This window comes from Zea mays, chromosome 5, assembly GCF_902167145.1.
Source record: "Zea mays cultivar B73 chromosome 5, Zm-B73-REFERENCE-NAM-5.0, whole genome shotgun sequence".
In the NCBI taxonomy this organism is placed as follows: Eukaryota; Viridiplantae; Streptophyta; class Magnoliopsida; order Poales; family Poaceae; genus Zea; species Zea mays.
In genome coordinates, this window is record NC_050100.1 from 162,002,405 (window position 1) to 162,025,876 (window position 23,472).

Consider the following 23,472-nt stretch of genomic DNA (forward strand, 5'->3'; position numbering starts at 1 on the left):
CGCCAAGCAATACTGTCTGCACTGGCAGAAGAGAAAAATTGGACATAAGATTGCGCAATTCGAATCGTGCACTTTCACGCCGAAGTCCGGGAAGACTTCGATGGAAGTTGTGGAGCTGGTCCCCTGTGCCCGAAATAAGTGGGGCAACTGGTGGGACTACTGGTTTTATGTTTCGGAGGCTAAAGTCAAAGATAACCCAGGGCTCCCTACCGCCATTATGTGTTCTCATTATTATGTGGCGTACCCGCCATTTGAAGTGGCGGAGGATGATGAAAATGAGAGGGCCCTTCGGATTGCTGCCCGCACGAGTAGTGGGCGCGATCTGGTTGAGGAATTCATAGGATATGGGGTGTGGCCCTTGGCGCATGGATGGGCGCTGGGCGAAGTATGCCCTCGCGAGATGCCCTCCCTGGGTGGACGGAAGGTGCGAAGTCCGCTTTTTTGCTTTGGATGTGCGAGGGCGGGATCCTGCCGCGGTTGTGCGTGAGGCGGAGGATGGAGCGGTGAGAATTGTTGGGCGCTATGTGCCGAAGACGGAGGCCCAGCGGAGTTGGGATATACGTGGATCCAACGACCGCCTGAATAGGGTCTTCGAGTTGAATTGTTTGCCGTATGGTGGTTATCCCGGGGAGGACGTCGTCGACCGCCGCGGGAAAAAACCAGCGGCTGCGACTGAGGACGACCCCGCGTCGAAGGCCGCCCCATCCACTAAAAAGAGGAAGCTAGGTACTGCGGTGGGAGAACTGGGGGTCTCCGATAGCTTTGCTATGGAGTTGATGGGGACATGCGCGGCCCCCGAGGGAAGGATGTCTTCGCCCGAGCTCCGGGAGTCTTCGGCGCGGATGCTGGAGGTTACCGGGGGTCGATGGCCCAAGCACGTTCCTATCCCTCGTGCAGCTGGCGAAGACTTCTTTACGTCTCGCATGGCTCGTGACTTGAGAGTGTTTCCTTACGGATGGAATATTGCTGTTGTTGTGTCGGCAGTGATGAACAAGGATCGCCAGGATGCTGCGCAGAAGCGTCGGGCGGTCATCAGGCTCCCCGAAGCTAGGTCGAAGAGGGCGCGGGGGACTGCGAAGGCTACCGTCCCCGGTGGTAGCCAGCCGACGCCGGCTGCGAAGCCGGCCGCCCCTGGGTCCAGCAAGGTGCCGGAGAGCGCGAAGGCGGTCGGCGCCGGCAGAACCAAGTCTGCCCCGGACGGAGCTGCGAAGGTCCGGGAACTGCCTTCACCGGGGAAACGCGTTGTCGACTTTGGCACAAATATTAGCGTGGACGACTATCTCGTTGGTAAGCATTTTTTTGACTGGTGATACGTTGCAGGATCGGGCGAGGGGCAACTTGTTGTTGTCCCGCCTGCGGTGGCAACCACGGCGTCTACCATGGTGCTTGGGGTGAAGGGTAGCGCTTTCAGCGATGGCGGCGAGATTTCGGCGGCCACTGCCGTCAAGGACGAAGCGGGCACTGTGTCCCGCCGGCTGAGGGAGGCGTCGCAGCAGCTGTCGCAGCAGCTGAGTCAAGTAAGTTGAGCTCGACTTCGGTGTTTGCCGCTTTCATGGGGATTGTGGTCTCATGTGTGTCTGTTAGGCGGCCGACTTCGTCGACCGCGTAGCGTCGGGTGCCCTTACTGCAGATGTGTCTGCCGAATTCGAGAGACTTCGGGCGCAGCACGCTGACGCCGTCCGGGAGAAGTCGGCTGCGGATAGCAAGAGCCGCAAGCTGGCGGAGAAGGTGGCCGCCCTGGAGGGCGAGAGGACGGACCTCCGGCGCCAGCTGGTGGAGGAGAGGAGGGAGGCCAACCAGGCCATCGCCAAGGCGCAGGCGGAGGCCAAATTGGCGCGGGTGGAGGGGAGTCTCGCCAGCCAGCGCGCTGAGGAATGGGAGGTGCGGTTCAACGCTCTGCAGGCCCGCATGGAGAGGGCCGAGGCCTCTACGCGCTCGGAAGTTGAGCAGACGCGCAAACAGCTCGTAGACTCATACCGCGAGCTGGGTGCGCGGACTGCTGACTTCGAGGTGCCCGACCGAGAGGCGGGCCTTCGCTTCCTCGAGTGGCTGCAAGAGGAATTGTTGGCGCTCCCGACCATCATGGAGGGATTCATGTTCTTTGCCTCCCTCGTCACCTGCGAAGGGGCTATGAATGCGCTGTCCCGCGAGGGGTGCAGTCACTATGAGGGCTTCGACCGATCCGATGAAGATTTTGGGCGCGAGATTTTTAAGGTCGAAGACCCTGTGGTGAAGGACTCCGCGGGGACCCTCTTCGACCGGATGTGGGGCCCCTACGGTCGGGAGGTGGTTAGGGAGCGGTCTGACCGAGCGAGGGATCAGGTAAAGTTTGTCTTTTGTTTCGTGTCGTTGAATGTGGGTATACGTGGGCTTGCTGAATCGGTGTGCTGTGTTGTAGATGGCGCGTGCCGAGGACGTGGAGGACTTCGGACCTCTAAACAGTGCGCAGCCCGAAGCGGAGGTCAACCCGGTGGTGGCCGAGGTTGAGGTCGACCCGGCACCGCCCCTGGAAACCGGTGAAGGCTCCCTCGCTGCCCCTGCGTCTACTGTGTCCGATGGAGGCTCGTTGCTAGCCACTGGGCCGATGGCGGAGGATCCCCCGAAGGCGGCGACAGAGTTGGCAGCGGAGGATCCCGTGGCGGCGGCTAGGTCTTCGCAGGTGGCTTAGTGGGTGTGGGGTAGTTAGAGAATTTTGTCTATGTTACTGAACCTTGGTTGCTGCGCAGGTTCAGGATTTTGGGCCTGCGCACGCAACCACTACTGCTAATTTTGTGGCGGCTTCGACCGTGGTCGCTGGAAATGAATCAGATGAGTCTACGTCTAAGTTTTCTGAGTTTGATGACTCTGGGAGTTCAGTTGTGTGGACGGAAGAGTCTTCAGATGAGGACTTGAATTACTTTGCGGCCTTGGATGTGGCTGCGGTGGAGGCTTCTCCACGTGTTACGGATGCTGAAGTTTTGCCTGGTCCGAGTGCTGGGCGTAGGCGGCGAAGGGCGGTGGCGAAGCGTAGAGTGAGTGAAGTGGATGGCGGTCGACTTCGTGTGGGCAGGGCTGGCAAGCGGGAATTGTTATCCTCGCCGGTTGGGGCGAGTGTAGGTGAGGGGGAGTTGCGAAGTCTTTTTGAGGGTGAGGAGCTTAGAATAATGCTATTTAACTATAGGGAGATGGGAATCATTCCGAAGGTTGAACCAATGTAAGGTGTGATGCCCTCACTATACGTGTGTAACTATAGTTTGTATGATGAGGCTGTGCGCCTTCGCGCATCCGGCTATGTCCATAGGGGCGTTGCACACTTGGTCTAGCACATTTATTATGTCGGTCCGGCTGCGCCTGTAGTCGGTCTTTGCGCGGACAGTTTCTTGGTGTAGACTTTTGCACGGATGTAATGCGCCTGCTATTTTGCGCGCTTGTTGAGCTAGTCCGACTGCACCCTTAGGCGACTTTTGCGCAGATAGTCTTTTGAAGAAGACTTCGATTTTGCGTGCTTGTTGTGCTAGTCCGGCTGCACCCTTAGGCGACTTTTGCACGGATGGTCTTTTGAGGAAGACTTCGATTTTGCGCGCTTGTTGTGCTAGTCCGGCTGCACCCTTAGGCGACTTTTGCACGGATAGTCTTTTGAGGAAGACTTCGATTTTGCGCACTTGTTGTGCTAGTCCGGCTGCACCCTTAGGCGACTTTTGCGCGGAGTGTCGCACGCGAGGGTAGCCAGCGCTGCCCCTCGCGTGACTTTGTATTGGTCGAATGTCGAAGACCATCGATGCGGTCTTTTTTTCGACGTAGATTTTTGCGGGGGATTTTTCGCGTGTATATTACATGGCTCCGCCTCGTTAAAAACCTCACCCCCCGGGAGGAAAAGAGTGCGGGCCAGAATAAAATTGTTTTGCGAATTACAAGGGCGAGCTGGCCCTGAGGAGTCAAAGAAAAAATTTGCGGAGATTATCAATGTTCCAAGAATGCTCTAAGTCCTCGCCGGATGGCGTTGTGAGCCTATACGCGCTGGGGGACGCCTTCGTCTTGACGATGAAAGGGCCCTCCCACTTGGGCTCTAGCTTGCCCCGGGACTCCGTCCGTGCTGTCCGGACGAGTACGAGGTCTCCTTCGTTGAATTCCCTCGGGATGACTGTGTGGTCGCGCCATGCTTTTGTTTGAGCTTGGTATTTGTTTAGAGCCTGTAGAGCGAAGACGCGGTCTCCGTCGATGAGGTCCTTCAAAGTGGGCTCGTCCACGTCGGGGACGGCTGACGGGACTGTCCGTGGTGACCCATGTTTTATTTCTTGCGGGGTCATGGCCTTCGATCCATATAGAAGGCGGAAAGGGGTGAACCCAGTCGCCCTGCACTCAATCGTGTTCAGCGCCCAGACCGCTTCAGGTAACAGGTCGGCCCACTTGCCCTTTTTGTCGTCGAGGAGCATCTTCTTGACGGCTGTGAAAATTTTGCCATTTGCGCGTTCCACAACTCCGTTGTATTGCGGGTGGTATACTGAGGCGAAGGCAAGCTTGGTGCCAATGGAGAAGCAGAAATCCTTGAAGTCTTGGCTGTCAAATTGCTTGCCATTGTCAACTGTGAGTTCGGATGGGACTCCGAAGCGGCAAACAATGTTTTGCCAGAAGAATTTCTTGGCAGTCTTCGATGTTATTGTGGATACAGCCCTCGCCTCGATCCATTTGGTAAAATACTCAATAGCGACGAAGGTGAACTTGAGGTTCCCCTGGGCCGTGGGCAGGGACCCGACAATGTCCAGGCCCCAACGCTGAAGAGGCTATGTGTGGGCGATTAGCTTCGTGAATTGCGAAGGGCTTCCTGAGCGTGGAGAAAATTTCTGGCAGGCTTCGCAGGACCTTGTGACCCGATTTGCGGCACAGATCATGGCGGGCCAGTAGAAACCTTGACGGATTACCTTTGCGGCTAGGGCCCTAGGCCCTGCGTGAGAGCCGCAAGTCCCGCTGTGGACTTCGCGCAGAATTTGGATGCCTTCGGTCTCGGTGACACATTTAAGCATGGGTTGACTGACCCCCTTCTTGTAAAGCTGGCCGTCAATTAGTGCGAAGTCCCGGCTTCGATGTTTGAGGCGCTTGACCTCATTGATGTCGGTTGGATGATAGTACCCCTGTAGGAACAGGGTTATTGGTGCCCGCCAGTCTTCGGTCATGATAAGGTTGACTATGCGGTGGCCCTTGCTGTCATTGGTTATTTGGAGCCCCTCTGGGCTGCGGACGGCTGGCGTGCCGATGACATGGTAGAATACGTCGGAGGGCAGGGCCTCGCCTCTGGCGGCTGCCTTGGCCAATGCGTCGGCCTCCTCATTCTTGGCTCGGTCCACATGCTGCAAGGTGAAACCTTTGAATTGCCTCTTGAGACTACGGATAGCTGTGAGGTACTGCATAAGTGCGGGGTCCTTTGCTGCGTAGTCTTTCTCGACTTGGACGGCGACTACCTTGGAGTCTGTTCTGATGATGCAGGTGGTGACGCCAAGTGCCCTTAGCTTGCGAAGGCCGAGGATGACAGCTTCGTATTCTGCTATGTTGTTAGTGCATCTGTCAGACTCTAAAGCAAAGCTGAGGCGTGCTGCGTATCTGTGCTTGACCCCTGTGGGTGAAGTAATGACTGCAGCGGCGCCTGCCCCCACATGGCACCATGCCCCGTCGCAATGGATTGTCCACACCTTCTCTACGGACGGGTCCGGCTGTGTTATTGGCCTAGTCCAGTCGACGACGAAGTCTGCTAGGACTTGTGACTTGATGGTTGTCCTGGGTTCAAATGTGATGTGGTAGCCGGAGAGTTCGGCTGCCTATTTAGCAATCTGGACTGATGCCTCCGGGTTTATGAATAATTCACCGAGTCCCCTATCTGAGGTGACCCGGACCTTGAATGCTTCAAAATAATGGCACAATTTGCGCGAGGCCATAACAACTGCATAGGCTATTTTTTCCAGTTCCGTCATATTACATTTGGATGTCGTAAGTACTTCGAAGACGTAATAAACTGGACATTGCCTGATTGTGCCCTCTCTGCTCTGCTCTTGAACCAGCGCTGCGCTGACCGCATGCGGCGAAGCCGCGACATAGAGCAACAGGGGTAGCAAGGGGTCGGGGCTTGTAAGAATCGCCAATTCTGACAAGTACTGCTTCAATGAAGCGAAAGCCGCTGCCTGCTCTGGTCCCCATGCGAAGTCTTTTGCGCCGCAGAGTGTTTTGAGGAAAGGGAGGCTTCGCTCTGCGGATTTGGAGATGAATCTGTTGAGGGCAGCCAACCTGCCTGTCAGTCGTTGCACGTCTTTGGCTGACTGCGGGGGCGTCATATTGATGATAGCCTGGATTTTGGTTGGATTGGCTTCAATCCCGTGGTGTGACACCAGGTAGCCCAAGATTTTCCCCTGGCGAACACCGAAGACGCACTTTTCGGGGTTCAAGCGAAGTCGTGCGTCCCGCATGTTCGCAAACGTTTCGGCGAGGTCAGCTAGATGGTCTTCCTTGCTTCTGCTGGCCACGACGATGTCGTCCACATACGTGAATATATTTCTGCCAACTTGGCCCTCGAGCACCGTTTTGGTGAGCCGAGAGAAAGTGGACCCGACGTTCTTAAGTCCCTCTGGCATTCTAATGAAGCAATACGTGCCGAAGGGTGTTATGAAGCTGGTGCTCGCCTTGTCCTCCTCCTTCATGTATATCTGATGGTAGCCGGAGAAGCAATCGAGGAGTGACATGACTTCGCACCCGGCCGCACTATCGACGATTTTGTCGATCCGAGGCAGCGGGAAGTTGTCCTTGGGGCAGGCCTTGTTAAGACTGGTGAAATCGATACACATTCGTCATTTGCCGCTCTTCTTCTGCACCATCACTACGTTGGTGAGCCACGTAGGGTAGGCAATTGGCTCGATAAATTTGGCCTCAAGCAGGCGATGTACCTCAGCCTTGGCGGCCTCTGTCTTCTCAATAGACATCTTGCGCATCCGCTGTTTCTTCGGCCTTACTGAAGGGTCAATTCTCAAGCTGTGCTCGATGATGGAGCGACTGACTCCGACCAGGTCGAGGGCGGACCAGGCGAAGACGTCTTTATTCTTGGACAGACAGCAGAGGAGTCTCTCCTCGTCATGCGAAGTGAGGTCTTCGCTGATGGTGACAGTCTGCTTGGGTGTCGCCTTGTCGAGGGGGACAGTCTTGGTCCCGTCGTTGCTTTGCAGCTGTGCTTTGTCATGTTCTTTGGCAGTTGGGCTGGCAGATTCGGGGACCTCGCGCTGGGCCGTGAGGCAGTGTACATTTCTTTGCCCGGGAATGAAGTCTCTTTCTATGTTATGCGTAGCCTGCTGGTTGCCGTAGACTGTGATGGCGCCTTGCGGACCTGGGATCTTCATGCACAGATAAAGTCCATGAATGGCTGCCTCGAACTTGTTGATGGAGCCCCGGCCCATTATGGCGTTGTACGGGTACACCATGTCGACGATGTCGAATGTGACTTACTCACTTCGGGCATTGGGTGCTACACCGAAGGAGAGAGGTAACTCTATTTTGCCGACAGGGAAGGTGCCCTTGCTGCCGAAGCCGTACAACGGGTTGTCCGAAGGCTTGAGTAGGTTGTGGCTTATGCCCATGCGATCGAAGGCATGGAGGAAAATGATATCTGCCTGGCTGCCATTGTCGACTAAGACTTTGTGCAGATCCCATCCTGCCACGCTGCAGTTGATAACCATGGCGTCAATGTGTGGTGCACTGCGCAGGTCGACGTCGCGGGCGTCGAAGGTCAATGGCACATGGGACCGCTTTGTCTGCATGACTGGACCGGTGACGGCTACGTGGTTGACGCTGCGGTAATGGTCCCTCTTCTGCCGCTTTGTGTCGAAGTCGGTGCTGGACCCCCCAGTGATCATGTGAATGACTCCGCGATACGGTTGATCGGCGAAGTCTTCTTGCTTTGGGGCTTGGGGGTGGTTGTGGTGGTGGACGTTTTGCTGTTGCTGGTGTGGGGGTGGGGGTGGGGGAGGTACGATTTGTACCTCCTGGTGATGTTGGTATGCGTGGTGCGGTGGGTGCGGAGCGGGGCCGTGGTTGTATGGCTGAGGGGGTTGCTGGTATGTGTGCACGACAACTCTAGGGTTGTCGGCTGGTTGCGCTCGTGCCATCCTATCTCTGGTTGCCTTCGTTTCTGGGCAATCTCTTGTAGGGTGGGCGCAGTCTTCGCCGTGGAACAGGCAGTAAAATCTGCGCGGCTGCTGTGCGCGTCCCCGGCCCCGACCGTGAGTTCCGTTTCCGTGGCCCTGGGGGGATACTCCTGGCGGCGAGGGGCCTCGCCAGCGGGGTTCTGGTTGGCGATGTTGTGCACCTGCTGCTGATTGTGGCCGTCCCGACCGGAGTCTGCCTGCGAGGGCCTCGTCCACGTGCGGCTGGACTGTGGAGTGTCTTTGGGTTTCCTCTGACACTCGACTTTCCGCTGGTGGAGCTCTTTGGATCTGGCGTATTTTTCAAATAGCTGATACAGCTCCTATAGGTTCTTGGGCGGATCCCTGATGCAGTGGCTGTAAAGGACGCCGGCCCGAAGGCCGCTGATGGCGTAGTGGATGGCGATCTGGTCATCAACCGAAGGCAGTTGTGACTTGAGGGTCATAAACTTGCGGTAGTACTCCCGCAGAGTCTCTTTTTCCATCTGCTTGCAGAGTGAAAGCTCAGCCAAGGCGTCGGTGTCTGGGCGGTACCCTTGGAAGTTGAGCAAGAATTTGTCCCGGAGACTTCTCCAGGAGTCGATGGACAGTGGGGGCAACCTAGTGTACCAGGTGAGGGCTAGGCCTTCGAGGGCGATGATGAATGACTTGGCCATGGTGGCGTCGTCCCCTCCGGATGATGCAACGACGACCTGATAACTCATGATGTACTGTGCTGGGTCAGTGCTGCCGTTGTACTTGGGATAGGTCCCTGCCCTGAAGTTGGCGGGTCATGGTGACACTTGCAGGTGTGGCGCTAGGGGACTTCGCTCGTCAAGGTAGTTGACACCTTGGAATGCCGCGGCGTGTGGGATGGCGTGGCCGTGCTGAGGGAAGTACAGGTCTTCGACTTGTGCGCGCTGCTGTAGGGGAGGGTCGTGTTGCAGGCCGAGGTGGTCTTCGCGCTGCATGAGTGCGATTTCCTGTTCGAGCTCCTGGGCCTTCTGCTCTTCATCGTGTATCATCTATCGCACCTTAGCTTGTGCAGACACACGTTGGCGCTTGGCCTCGAGGATTTCTTTTTGCTTCTGGAGGTTGCAGTTCTTGATGCGCAAGGCGCGCAGCTGTAGCTGCTCTTCCGCTGAAACACCGATGACTTCGCCGTCCTCGATAACGTCCGCGCCCTCCGGTGGAGCGAAGCCTGGGAGAAGTTGCGGTTGTCCTCCAGAGCTGCAGGTGCGGAGACTGCCTTCGGGAGTGGGTTGTTCGTTGCGCTGCCTCTTGTTGAGTGTGTCGTCTTCGGTGGCCTCTTGGTGGGTGGTGTCGACGAGGGCCTTGCCCTTTTTCTCGGCCAGCAGTGCTACCTTCGCAGCCTCGTCAGCCTTCGAGCTAGCTCTCTTGGGTGCCATCGCGGGTGGTTTTTCCGTAGCACGAACGGTGGGCGCCAAATGTTGGAACTTGCTCTCCCGAGCAAGTTGATCCAATGGGGGAGCGAGAGCAACGTAAATAAGGTTTCAATTTGAGATGGCAATAGCTCTGTTAATCTAGCCTCTCAAGGGCACTGTGCGGGGGTATTTATAGGTATCTGAGTGCCCAGCATCCTGAGTTAAGGACGCATGTGCCCTCAGACGCCTAGGTTATCCCCGGAATATTCCCATAAAGCAGGGTTACAGACTGTAATTACAGGAAGACCTTTACAAATTAGGCCCGTAATGCGCAGCGGCCACGCAGGGCCTGTTACAATGGGCCGGATCACACGTGGGCCTCCATGTTAGACGAGGCCGCGGGATGGGACGACCTCGTTACAGGCCTTCATCCGGCGACGCGTGGGACGAAGGATAAGTCTGCCAGTCGTCCTGTCTTCGTTGGTGCAGCGAGGCTGGCGAAGGCATCGAGCGAAGGGTGGCGTCTTCGCCTTCGCCCCAACAAGGATCTTCCGAAGGTGTTCTCTTTCTTTAGGATCTTCGGCTACGAAACATACCCAACACCATAGAAATTAATAATTATTCTGAAAATAGATATCTTTATATTAAATAAGTTTGTAATAGTTAGATGAATATGTGGTACACTTTTGAAGCAACGAAATAAACAAAAGTAAGAAATATAGCTCAAATTGTGTAGTTGCAATTGAATGTCACGAAACTTAATGAGAGATGTGTCCATTTGTGAACCACCTATATTCATACTTTTGTATACTCCTCTAGTTTTTTATATAAAAAACTAGGACCAAATTATGACTCCATGCCAAGTTTCACTATTTTTACCACATTTGGTATTTATTTATTTTGGCTTAGAAAGGCATTTAAATCATAGAAACTAGTAATTATTCTGACAAATACATATCTTTACATGAAATAAATTTATAATAGTTATATGAACACATGGTACACTTTTGAAGTAATGAAATAAACAAAGTAAAGAGTACAGCTTAAATTGTGTAGTTACACTTGAATGTCACAACACGAGAGATGTGTCTATTTGTGAAGCTCCTATAATCATACTTTTGTATAGTCCTCCCATTTTTTTATGTCAGATAAGTAGGACCAAATTATGACTCCATGCCAAGTTTCACTATTTTTAACACATTTAGTATTTATTTTTTATTTTATCTTGGAAAGTCATTTAAACCATAGAAATTAGTAATTATTTCGAAAATTGGATATATTTACATGGAATTTTTTCGTAATAGTTTGATGAACACTTGGTACATTTTTGAAGCAACGAAACAAACAAGACTAAGAAATATAGCTTAAATTATGTAGTTGGGGTTGAATTCATGAAACTTAACGAGAGATGTGTCCATAGTGAAGCACATATATTCACTTTTGTATAGTGTTCTCATTTTTTTAATCTCAAGTAACTATGACCTAGCTCGTGCCGTCGGCCATGAACCCAGCTGATGCCATGCACCTGGGAGACCCGCCCGCGCCGCGCTCGCCAGAGATCCGCCCGCCCGAGCCGCGCTCGCCGGAGACCACCCACGCCACCGCACGCCGGAGATGGATGTGGTCTCCGGAGGCTCGAGGGAGGGCGTGGTGGAGGGCGATGATGCAGCCAGCCGCTGCTAGGGATTGGAGCGTGTGTGTTGCGTCTGAGAGCCTCGGTCGATTCAATTTGGGGGAAGAGAAGGGGAACGTGTGAAAAGGCCCTACATGTACGGCTTCAGGCCCACCTGTAAGAGCGTCGACGGAACTGAGGGAACCGTAAAGGTGGGAGGGAAAACTAAGTAGAGAATTTGGACGGGATATAACTGAGCAACACGTCCAGACTAGTAGATAAAATGTAAATGTCCTAAAAATGGGAAACATGTCGGTTTTGGAGTTTTTGAAGAAATGGTCAGAACGATGTGTGTGGGCCTGTGGGGTAGGGGTGGGGGTGAGGGATGTCTGAAGATGAAAATGTGCTAGTAGTCGGGTGCCTTTGGTTTAGGGAATTTGTTTTCATCTCATGCGTGGGACCCTCCCAAAACAGTATTTTGTTTTTTCATCACATAAGCACATTTTACAGAGAGCTTGGACAAGTGACAGGACCATGCAGGAGAGTCACTTCATTAAAAAGAGAAACAGGAGAAGCGCCATCAATATGCATCAGCAATCTTCACTCGCTTCCAGAACAACAACAGCCACATTAATTAATGAAACGAAACATACGAACCCTCCACGCCTGCACAGTTGAGTAGTACTCGTACACATTTTCATGAGCCAGAGCAGTCTTTTGACATCACCTCGTTCTGATCTCTTCTCAGCCAGACATGGCAGTCTCAAACCTCCCAACCAAGGCCATCACCTTGTTCTTCCTCTCCTGGGTGGCAGCAGTAGTGGTAGACTTGCCCCTGCCCTCCTCTGTGGCTTCGTTGCTCCTCCCTTCATCCTTCGTCCTCCACTTGGCAGATTCCACGGCCTTAGTTGGCTGCGTCGTCTTCTCCTCAGCTTTGGCCTTCTCTTCTTGTGGTGCTGCTGCTGCTGCTGCTGCTACTACCAGCGGCTCGCGTTCCATAGTAGCGGCATCGTCCCTTGACTCGGCCCCAGTACTAGCAACTTCTTTTGATGCAGTTTCGCAGTCGACTTGCTTTATTATCTTGGCTTCATCCTCAGCCTCCTTCGGTTCAGTCGTCGTTTCACCGACGACAGCAGCCTCATTGAGCTCGTTCTGACCAACGGCTTCGTTTGGCTCAGCTGGTGAACAGCAGACATCTCTCTTCAGCCCAGCTTCGTCCACAGCTTCCGCCGGTTTAACAGGTTCATCAACCGCTTCTTCCATCGGGATGTTTATATCACTGCTCCCGAGCCCGACACAAGCCTTGTCGCCTGTGCTGCTCAGGTCTTCGCTGTCCTTCCCGTCACGCTTCTCCTCCAGAATGTCCCCCGTGTTCTCTTCTTGATCCTTGCACTCCTCCTGACTGGAGGAGGAGGACGTCGTCTTGCTGCTGTCGAGATCCACGGATTTCAGATCGACAGGGTCAGGGAGCCGTTCTTGCAGGTGCTCCTCAATGGAGGAGGTGCTTATGCTCTCCTTCTCGTCGAACTGCATCAGCAGCTCGTCGACCTCCTGTTCCTCGTTCTTGAGCGTCTCTGTTGGTCTCGCCGCCGGCACGCTCGTCGTCCTCTGGATGGGGACATAGTTCTCGGCTCCCGTACTCTTCTTTGCTATTACCGTGCCAGGAGGAGCACGGGCGGGAGGTGCAGCTTGAGTTTTTCCAGCTCCTGCCGTTGTTTTCTGAGGCTTCGTCTTCAGCTTTACAGAAGAAGACGCTGCTGCCTTCTCGACACCAGCAGGCCTCGTCTTCTGCGCGGCGGTGGATGGCGATTTTGCTGCCCTGCTGGCCACATCCTTAGACGACGAGGCGTTCGTAACCGCGCCGCCGGCCGCAGGCCACACGGATGTGGCACCGGGCTTCTCTGCTCTCCTTCTCGCCGCGTTTGTCTGCCTTGCGCTTGCACTTGCACCACCCACGGACGACGAAGCGGAGCGCATCGTCTTCCCGTGGCTTGAAGAGGCCGCCGAGCTAGATGTTGTTGTGGACCGGGACGAGGTCGTGCGAGTGTTGAGTGATGATGCCGGTCGGCTGGCGTTGTCTGAGACTGGGGCCGGGGATGGGGACGATCTGCGATCCGGAGAGGTCGGGACAGACCTTGCACGCCGTACTACCCCTTTGCCAGACTCGCTGGGTTTCAGGTTGACTTTATCAACCTGCTGAGGATCCTTCCTTGCGGTTGCCATTGCCTATGAGCTCTTCTGCCAACAACAACAACAAAAATGCATAAATTAATTATGCTCTTAGTCCTCTCTCTCTCTCTCTCTCTCTCTCCCTGTGCCTTTGAAACACACGCTGCCATCCCGCCAAGAAAAGAGGCGTACGTACCTCGGCGGCTGACCTCCGAGCTGCTCACACGCACCTCCAGAGAAGCCGATCAATGTCTTCAATCCATGGTCACCGATGGAATGGAGAAGGAAGGAAGAATGCTTGCGGCTACGAAGTGCCCCGCTTTTTAGGGCCTACCTCCACCCGGAGAACAATCTAGGCGGTTGCTGCGTTGAAATAGTCTGAGGAAGAGGCACTGGCTGGAATGGAACGTCTGGCCCTTGTGCTTCCGTTTGCTGTATTCGGATGGCGGTCCATAAATAGCGGGCAGAGACGTCCCTCCATTCCATTCATGGCTGTTCTAGACGTACGGCCGGGCAACCAATCCGTGTACCCTGCTGCATGTGTTGCATGTTTGACGAGCAATTGTATTCTATATACCGTGTGACCTAGCTAAAAGGGCATCTAACTGAGTTTTTGTCGAATTTAGGGCATCAATAAAGCATCTCATTCCAACATTAAAGACTCAAATCTAGATTACAGGGTAGACACATGCCTCAAACTAAGTTTTTATCGAATTTAGGGCATCAATAAAGCATCTCATTCCAACATTAAAGCCTCAAATCTTGATTACAGGGTAGACACTACGATGTAGTATATTCAAGACATTTGAGATAATTTTTTGACTAAATTTTATAGAACGAGACACTATTATAGTAGTTTTCTTCGTAGAACCCCATATTTTAATTTAAGACATCAGTTTGAGACATTGTTGGAAATGTTCTAACACAATATAAATCGTTGGACGATGAAAATTAGAGTACAGTTGCATTTTCATCGACCTAAGTTATTTTCGGTGGCCCAGCAATAACCGCCAAAAATAACTCATAATTTTCGTTGGTCGTATATACCGCAAAAAATAATACCTAATTTTCTACGGCCAAATACAGAACCGCCAAAATTTACTCTGATTTTTGGTAGCACGCGCCGAAAATAAGCCCGTTTATGGGCCGGCATCCGGTGCTTTATTTCTCTTTCTTCGCTCGCTCGCTCACTTCTTCCAGCGCACAATAGAAATTAGGGGGTGTTTGGTTAGAGGAAGTAAAAATTAGTCTCTAGTTTTTAGTCTCATTTAGTTCATTTTTTGTCAAACAATAGGACAAAAATATAAACTAAAATGATTTAGTATTTAGTCCTTTACATATGTGCTAAAAGGGACTAAACCATATTAATTCCACATTTATCTCTCATTTAGTTCAATTATACTAATAGTAGGAGAATGTTAAAGGTCATTTTAGTCTTCTTATGAGTCATTTAGTATATTCTTACTATTTTTAGGCTTTAGAACCAAACATGTTAGAGACTAAACTTTAGTCCCCTAACTAAACTTTAGTCCCTAGACTAAAGAAACCAAACATGGCCTTAGTTTATTTTCAGTCGGCTGGCAATCCAACCGACGAAAGTAACCCTATTTAGCCGACAATAATTGATGGTTTGCGGCAGTTAAAGCTAAATAGTTTTTTTAATTTATTTTCTCATATAAATCACATAAAAACTATTTGTCGGCGTTTCGACCCCGGGGGTCCCTGGACCGACGAGTAAATTGTCGCTGCGTGTCCCAGCCCAGATGGGTCGGCGCGAGATGGAACACAAGGGGGAAAAAAGGAACCGCGACTCGTGTTATCCTGCGCCCAGGGCAGATGCGCTTGCAGTAGGGGGTTACAAGCGTTCGCGAAGGAGAGAGAGAGAGGGAGCCTGTCCGTCAGCCCGTTCTCCCGCGCAGCCACCTTCTCGTACGAGGGTCCTGGACCTTCCTTTTATAGATGTAAGGAGAGGGCCCAGGTGTACAATGGGAGGTGTAGCAACGTGCTAACGTGTCCGGCAGAGAGGAGCCAGAGCCCTATGTACATGCCGACGTGGCTGTCGGAGAGGTGTTAGTGCCTTGTGCATGTGATGTCGTGGCCGTCGGAGGAGTGCTTGAGCCCTGTAGAAGCACAGCTGTCGGGGCTGTCGGGACCTTGCTGACGTCTCCTTGCTTCCGTAAGGGGCTGAGAACCGCCATCGTCATGGGAGCACGCGGGGTGCCATCATTACTTGTTTACCGGGGCGAGCCAGATGGGACGCCGGTCTTGTTCCCCGTAGCCTGAGCTAGCTAGGGGTAGGGTAATGATGTGCCTCCCTGTAACGTGGTCGGTCCGAGCCCAAGGTCGGGCGAGGCGGTGACTCCTCCGAGGTCGAGGCTGAGTCCGAGCCCTAGGGTCGGGCGAGGTGGAGACCGTCTTCCGGGGTCGAGGTTGAGTCCGAGCCCTGGGGTCGGGCGAGTCGGGGACCGTCTTTCGAGGTCGAGGTTGAGTCCGAGCCCTGGGGTCGGGCGAGGCGGAGCTTCCTATGGCGCCTGAGGCTGGACTCGACTGCTGTCAGCCTCACCCTGGCGGGTGGCACAGCAGTCGGAGCAGGGCACGCGGTGCTGTTTTCCTGTCAGGTCAGTCAGTGGAGGGGCGAAATGACCGTGGTCACTTCGGCCCTGTCGACTGAGGAACGCGCGTCAGGATAAGGTGTCAGGTGATCCTTGCATTGAATGCTCCTGCAATATGGTCGGTTGGCGTGGCGATCTGGCCAAGGTTGCTTCACTGCGAAGCCTGTACGAGCTGGGCCTCAGACGAGTCGAAGGTGCACCCATTGCTTGATGAGGCCCTCGGGCGAGGCGTGAATCCACCTGGGTCTACTGTTCCTGCCCGAGGCTGGGCTCGGGCGAGGCGAGACCGTGTCCCTTGAGTGGACGGAGCTTTGACCGGTATTGCGCCCATCAGGCCTTTGCAGCTTGTGCTGATGGTGGTTACCAGCCGAGTTTAGGAGTCTTGGGGGTACCCCTAATTATGGTCCCCGACAGTAGCCTCCGAGCCTCAAAGGGAGTGTTGGTACTCGCTTGGAGGCTTTATCGCACTTTTTTGCAAGGGGACCGGCCTTTCTCGGTTACATTCTGTTCCGGTGGGTGCGCGCGAGCGCACCCGCCGGGTGTAGCCCCCGAGGCCTCGGAGGAGTGGTTTGACTCCTCCGAGGTCTTAGTGCCTTGTGTGACGCCTCGGCCGGTCTGGTTGTTCCCTCATGCGATCTGATCGTAGCCTGGGTGCATGGTCAGGTTCCGAGTTCTCGGGCTGGTATGTTGACGCTGTCAACGGTTTGGCCGGAGCCTGGTTTTGCGAGAGCAGCCCCCGAGCCTCTGCACAGAGTGAGAGGACGGTCAAGGGCTGACTCGGATTTTATCATACGCCCCTTCGTCGCCTTTCCGCAAGGAGGAGGGGGGAAAGCGCCATGTTGCCCTCGGAGGGCGCCGAACATGGTGTCTCCAGTGAGTTGCTAACGGGTGATCCGAGTGGACGCCCGTGCCCCATTCGATAAGGGTCGGCTAGTGGCCCAGAGGCGCGCTCCAAAAGTACCTGCAGGTGAGTTGCCGGACCCGGTCCCGTTTGATAGGGTCCGAGGGCTCGATGCCTCCCTCTGATGAGATTTCATCACAGAATCGCTCCTGCTAGTCTCGGAAATGTCCTAGGGTACCTCGGGAGCGTAGCCCGAGCCTCGGCCATGTATCAGATGTACCCAGAGTCATCCGTCGCTCTGCGTGTTCTGAGGCGGCTGTCGAACCCTTCGGGGGGGGCCAGCCTTCGAACCCCAGATCAGTAGTGGGCGTGGAGCCCGAGTGGCCTAAGGCGGCTGTCGAACCCTTCCGAGGGGCCAGCCTTCGAACCTCTGATCAGTAATGAGCCTGAAGCCCGAGTGCTCTTGGGCGGCTGTCGAACCCTTCCAAGGGGCCAGTCTTCGAACCCCTGATCAGTAGGAGGCGCGGAGCCCGCTTCCTTCGCGGAGAAGGATCCCTTTTGGAGTATCCCCTTTCCCGGTCCCTGTAGCAAGAGAGAGAAAGGAGAAGAGGAAAAGGATACGAAATTTGAACGATGTGGCGCACCTTTTTTGACGTGGTCATTATGGCGGAGGTGAAGCGTCGCCCGCTTTGCCTGCCAAAGGTGTTGCCTGCCCTGCCGCGGAGTTAATGCGACGGGACGAGTGGTTCACGGGGCAGCCGTTGTGCGAGACGTTCGAGGGACGGAACACGGGCGCGTCGTCTTCACGCCGTGAGAGAAGGCTCCCCTGCTGCCCCAGGAGGGGACGTGAGCCTGCAGACGATTTGACTGCTGCCTCCGCCTGCCTGCTGCCGCCATTACTGCCAGCCCACTTTTGGCCATATCGATCGTCGCGCCTCCTCCCGCGGCTGACTGATCCGTGACCGATGCGCTTGGTTGGCACTATTGGGCTATGCGCAGGGTTGCCTCGAGTCGCGGCACTGGTTTCGCAGTCGAGAAGGCGCGGCATTAGCGTAAGTGGCGATGCGGTTTTTCACACATAGCAACCGGCGCGCCAGTTACATGACGTGTGGGCCTGGCCCTCCACGCTGGATGCGTCGAAGTCGAAAGGGTGCATCTCTGTGGTGTAGTTGCATGCCGCCTGCATGGCGGTCCGCCCTTTCACCCGCTGGTTTAGGCAAAGATGGAGGAGTGCTTGTAACCGCGGGGCGGTTACATGCTCCGCGCGCGGCGGTTTGGCTTCTTCCGTCCTGGGCCAGCTTGCATGTCGTGTGGGACCCAGCCCCCGTGTCGTAGGGGGAGGACCCTGGAGCGCGTTGGTGAAGACTTAGTCTGCGACGCCTGAGGACGCGAGCGGGGAGAGTCGCCTTTAAAAAGGGATCGACCCCCCGAGTGATAGCCATGCCTTCGCACTCTCCTCATGCATTGCGCCCTTCCACCTTTCGAGCCCCCGGATGGGGAGCGCCCGCGTTGCTTTCGTCTTGCTACTGTTGGAGGAGCGCAACTTCGTGGAGGTTGGCACCTTTCAGCCATTGCTCGGCTTCAAGGATTTTCATCAGGCAGCCCGGCTGCATCCCCTCACCAATGGTCACCCAAGACGGTGACCACCAGTTCGATGGTGGGGAGAAGCAAGCCGGGCTGCGGCCTCTGCCCCGCCCTCAGCTTCAAGGATGTTCATCATCCTTGCTGGGGCGGGGGGCGAGCTGAGCCGGAGCTCTACCTCCCGTACAGGTCGGCGGGCCACCTCCTCCTTCAACAATCAGGGGAGAGGGCGCTCACCGGCCTAGCGGAGGGGGCAGACTTCGACAACGCGGGGCCGATCGGCCGCAAGCGTCGTCAGCTCCAGCATGCCTGGTTCGCTGGCTCAGCTGGCTCTGGCACAGCTTCCGGTGCCACCTCCCACAGCCGGGCGGAGTGTGGCTATCTGCCCGCCGTACGGGCGGCTGTTGCGCCGCGCGCACCGGGGGACCGCCCAAGACGTCGCGCGCTGCTAGGGCGGCGTTCGTGTTCTTGGGTTGTCCCGCCCTCGCTCCGGCACGACGCCTCCGCGCGGAGGTCGGTGCTCGCCCGTCCGGGAGGACTCGAGTGGGGATCTGCCGGTGGGCAGGTGGCTACCGCCGTCGGTGCTGAGGTGGTGGCAGCCGGAGAAGGCTTCCCTGCCGACGAGACCGTCAGCGCCACCCGCAGACCGACCTCCGGCTCTTTGGTTTTGATAGCTTGTCCTCGCCCCTCGAGTGGGGACGCGGGCGAGGGCCTTGTCGCAGCAGCGTCTGCCCTGAGGTCATCGCTGCTGCTGTTTGGCCGCCCGGAGCGGAGGTCGTTGTCGCTGCTGCAGTGGTCGGCGGCGGGCCACCCGGAGCTTGTCGTCCCGCAGGCTCTCCGATGTGGGGGTCATTCGTACTCGCGGGAGTGGAACCGGAGTTCCATTTGTAATGGCACCTTGAGTGCCGGTGTCTATTAATTGTGGTTGTCGGGGCCTGAACATCTAGGTATTTTGGGTGCAATACCGTGTTTCTTCCTCATTTCGAGCACCAGGACTCGCCTGTCGGCTAGCTGGACCGCTTAACCAAGTGTGAGTTGCCCTGTGCGGAAGGTGACGAGTGAGGTATCCGTATCCCGGAGGCGTAGGAGTCCCTCGGCTCGGTCGGCCTTGCCACCCAAGGCCTCTCTTGTTTAGTTAAAGAAACCCTCGGCCGCTCTATGATGAGCCGGAGCCGGAGGCAGCGACGTCAGCGTGGACAGAGGCGGAGCTGGCTTGAGAAGAAACTTTGTCAATCCAGGAGCAGGGGACTCCCTAGGCCGAGGAGGTGTAGTAGCGGCGGCTGGAACTTGGGCAGGTCGTCCACTGGCGGGATCAACCCCGGAGTCGGGTTGCTGAGGCCATGAGCTGGGCTGATGTCCTCGGGGGACAGCTGGCTGAGGCTACGGAGCGGCAGGTCAATCCGTCTGCTTGAACCGGGTTCCTGGAGGAGACCCTGGCGGCGATGGCTCAGGCGCGGTGCTGACATCTTTCTTCGAGGTGGAGATCCTTCGCCCGTGTCGTCGTCCGAGGCCGGGCCAGATTCCGCCGAAGGTGGAGACGATGTCGAGGGTGCTGCTGCTCCCCCTATTGATGTCTGAACCTGCAAGAACAGTTTGTCTGTAGTGCGCGTATGTTTTTTGCGGCCGCCGAGGCCCAAACATATCATCGTTGTGTTATAAAGTTGCGTTTCTTTTCCCCTTGTTTCGAGTATCAGGACTTGTTCGTTGGTAGCAGAGTCGCTCATCCGAGCGAGAGTTACTTATCGCGGAGGGTGATGAGTGAGGTATCTGTATCCCGGAGGCGTAGGAGTCCCTCGGCTCGGTCGGCCTCGCCGCTTACGTTTACTCTTACTCGTCTGTAGGATTCTGTTATCGATATAGTCGAGAAGGCACGAAAAATCGTTTTGGCAGAAAAGTTTTCGAGCGTTAAGACTTGTTCGGTCAGCAGAATCGTTTATCCGAGCGTGAGTTACTTATCACAGAAGGTGATGAGTGAGGTATCTGTATCCCGGAGGCGTAGGAGTCCCTCGGCTCGGTCGGCCTTTCCGCTTACGTGTACTCCGTCGTTTTCAGGATTCCACTATCGAAGTAGTCGAAAAGCGAGAAAGATGTTCTGACAGAAAGACTTTTTCCGAGGAAAATTTTGACGCAGAGAGGGTTCCCCCCTTCTAGCCCCCGAGGGAGGGTCGGGCTTTGCCGAGGCAAGGCTGACCCTTCCTTGATGGTTAGACTTTATTTGTGTATGTAAAGAGAACGAGGTATATGAATGACTTGAAAACATCTTAAGGGTAGAAGCGACATAGCTGTCGTATGTTCCAAGCGTTGCTGTAGACCTTGCCTTGACTGTTGGCCAACTTGTATGTTTCGGGCTTCAAAATCTTGGCGATGATGAAGGGCCCTTCCCAGGGAGGTGTGAGCTTGTGGAGCCCTCGGGCGTCTTGTCATAGCCGAAGCACCAAGTCCCCCACCTGGAGGTCTCGGGACCGAACCCCTCAGGCGTGGTAGCGTCGCAAAGACTGCTGATACCATGCCGAGTGTAGTAAGGCCATGTCCCGAGCCTCTTCCAGCTGGTCCAGTGAGTCTTCTCGGCTGGTCTGGTTGCTTCGGTCGTCGTACGCCCTTGTCCTCGGGGAACCGTATTCTAAGTCTGTGGGCAAGATAGCCTCGGCCCCATAGACTAGAAAGAACGGCGTGAAGCCCGTGGCTCGGCTTGGCATCGTCCTCAAACTCCAGACCACCAAGGGGAGTTCCTTCATCCATCGCCTGTCGAACTTGTTGAGGTCGTTGTAGATCCTCGGCTTGAGTCCCTGCAGAATCGTGCCGTTGGCACGCTCTACCTGCCCATTCATCATGGGGTGAGCTATGGCGGCCCAGTCCACCTGGATGTGGTGGTCCTCGCAGAAGTCCAGGAACTTCCTGCTAGTGAACTGGGTGCCGTTGTCGGTGATGATGGAGTTCGGGACCCCAAAGCGATGGATGATGTTGGTGAAGAACGCCACCGCCTGTTCGGACCTGATGTTGTTTAGGTGTCGGACCTCAATCCACTTGGAGAATTTGTCGATAGCGACCAGCAGGTGCGTGAAGTCCCCGGGTGCCTTCTGCAAGGGACCGACGAGGTCCAGACCCCACACAGCAAACGACCAGGTGATGGGTATTGTTTGCAGGGCCTGAGCGGGCAGGTGTGTCTGCCTTGCGTAGAATTGACACCCTTGGCAGGTGCGTACAATCCTAGTGGCGTCGGCCACCGCGATTGGCTAGTAGAAACCTTGTCGGAAGGCATTTCCAACGAGGGCTCGAGGCGCTGCATGGTGACCGCAAGCCCCGAGTGTATTTCTTGCAATAGCTCCTGACCTTCGGCGATGGATATGCATCGCTGGAGGATGCCTGAGGGGCTGCGGTGGTAGAGCTCCTTCTCGTCACCCAGTAAGACGAACGACTTGGCGCGCCGCGCCAGTCGCCGAGCTTCGGCTCTGTCGAGGGGTAGCTCTCCTCGGCGGAGATATTGCAGGTACGGGGTCTGCCAGTTTCGATTAGGCGTGACTCCATTCCGCTCTTCCTCGATGCGCAGTGCCTCACCCTCGGCGGCCGAGGGTGCCTCGGGCAGGGCCGAGGCCTCCTTGGGCTCGGACGTGTCGTTGGTCTTGACGGAGGGTTGATGTAGGTCTCAGGAGAAGACGTCCGAGGGAACCGTTGTCCGCCCCGAGGCTATTTTAGCCAGCTCGTTCGCAGTCTCGTTGTATCGTCGAGCGACGTGGTTGAGCTCGAGCCCGTACAACTTGTGTTCCAGGCGCCGAACCTCGTCGCAGTAGGCCTCCATCTTCGGGTCACGACAATGGGAGTTCTTCATGACTTGGTCGATGACAAGCTGCGAGTCACCACGAGCGTCGAGGCGCCGAACCCCTAGCTCGATGGCGATGCGCAACTCGTTAACCAGGGCCTTGTACTCGGCCATGTTGTTTGATGCCGGGAAATGGAGGCGCAGTACGTAGCGGAGGTGCTTCCCAAGGGGTGAGATGAAGAGCAGGCCCGCGTCCGCTCCTGTTTTCATTAGCGACCCGTCGAAATACATGGTCCAGAGTTTCGGTTGGATCGGAGCTGCTGGAAGCTGGGTGTCGACCCATTCAGCCACAAAGTCCGCCAGGACTTGGGACTTGATGGCCTTCCGAGGAGCGATTGAGATTGTCTCGCCCATGATCTCCACCGCCCACTTTGCAATCCTACCCGAGGCCTCTCGGCACTGGATGATCTCCCCCAGGGGGAAGGATGACACCACAGTCACCGGGTGAGACTCGAAGTAGTGTCGCAACTTTCGCCGCGTCAGAATTACCGCGTACAGTAGCTTCTAAATTTGCGGGTAGCGGATTTTGGTCTCGGACAGTACTTCACTGATGAAGTAGATAGGCCTCTAGACGAGCAATGCATGCCCTTCTTCTCGTCTCTCGACCACGATCGCGGCGCTGACCACCTGAGTGGTTGCGGCTACGTAGATCAAGAGGGCTTCTCCGGCAGCGGGGGGCACTAGGATGGGCGCGCTTGTAAGGAGTGCCTTTAGGTTCCCGAGGGCTTCCTCGGCCTCGGGGGTCCAATTGAAGCGCTCGGTCTTCCTTAAGAGGCGGTACAAAGGTAGGCCTCTTTCGCCGAGGTGCGAGATGAAGCGGCTTAGAGCCGCAAGGCATCCCATGACCCTCTGTACTCCTTTCAAATCTTTGATAGGCCCCATGTTGGTGATGGCCGCAATTTTCTCCGGTTTGGCCTCGATGCCCCGCTCGGAGACGATGAACCCCAGGAGCATGCCTCGGGGGACTCCGAAGACACACTTCTCGGGATAGAGTTTTACGCCTTTCGCCTTGAGACACTTGAATGTCGTTTCAAGGTCAGTGAGGAGGTCGGAGGCTTTCCTCGTCTTGACTACGATGTCATCGACGTAAGCCTCGACCGTTCGGCCAATGTGCTCTCCGAACACGTGGTTCATGCTCCTTTGGTATGTCACGCCTGCATTCCTTAAACCGAATGGCATAGTAATGTAGCAGTACATGCCAAAAGGTGTGATGAAAGAAGTCGCGAGCTGGTCGGACTCTCTCATCCTGATTTGGTGATACCCTGAGTAGGCATCGAGGAATGACAGGGTTTTGCACCCAGCAGTGGAATCCACGATTTGATC

The 23,472-nt window shown here is 55.4% G+C and overlaps 1 protein-coding gene across 2 annotated transcripts; it reads right to left on the minus strand.

The window, feature by feature from the left end:
• Positions 1-11,644: 11,644 nt before the first annotated feature.
• LOC100192919 (uncharacterized) lies at positions 11,645-13,730 on the minus strand. 2 transcript variants are annotated; one of them, XM_023302412.2, is made up of 2 exons: positions 13,495-13,730; positions 11,645-13,367 (listed from the first exon to the last, which is right to left on the minus strand). In XM_023302412.2, exon 2 carries the CDS (start codon positions 13,350-13,352, stop codon positions 11,874-11,876), a length of 1,479 nt encoding a protein of 492 aa, XP_023158180.1. In that variant the 5' UTR covers positions 13,353-13,367; positions 13,495-13,730; the 3' UTR covers positions 11,645-11,873. The 2 variants fall into 2 exon arrangements, with proteins under 2 accessions (XP_023158180.1, NP_001335854.1); NM_001348925.1 differs by having other exon boundaries at positions 11,659-13,364; positions 13,495-13,627.
• Between the last annotated feature and the right edge of the window lie 9,742 nt (positions 13,731-23,472).

Coding starts and splice junctions, on each gene's coding strand:
- LOC100192919 (XM_023302412.2), bottom strand. CDS start 13,352: ATGGCAACCGCAAGGAAGGATCCTCAGCAGGTTGATAAAGTCAACCTG.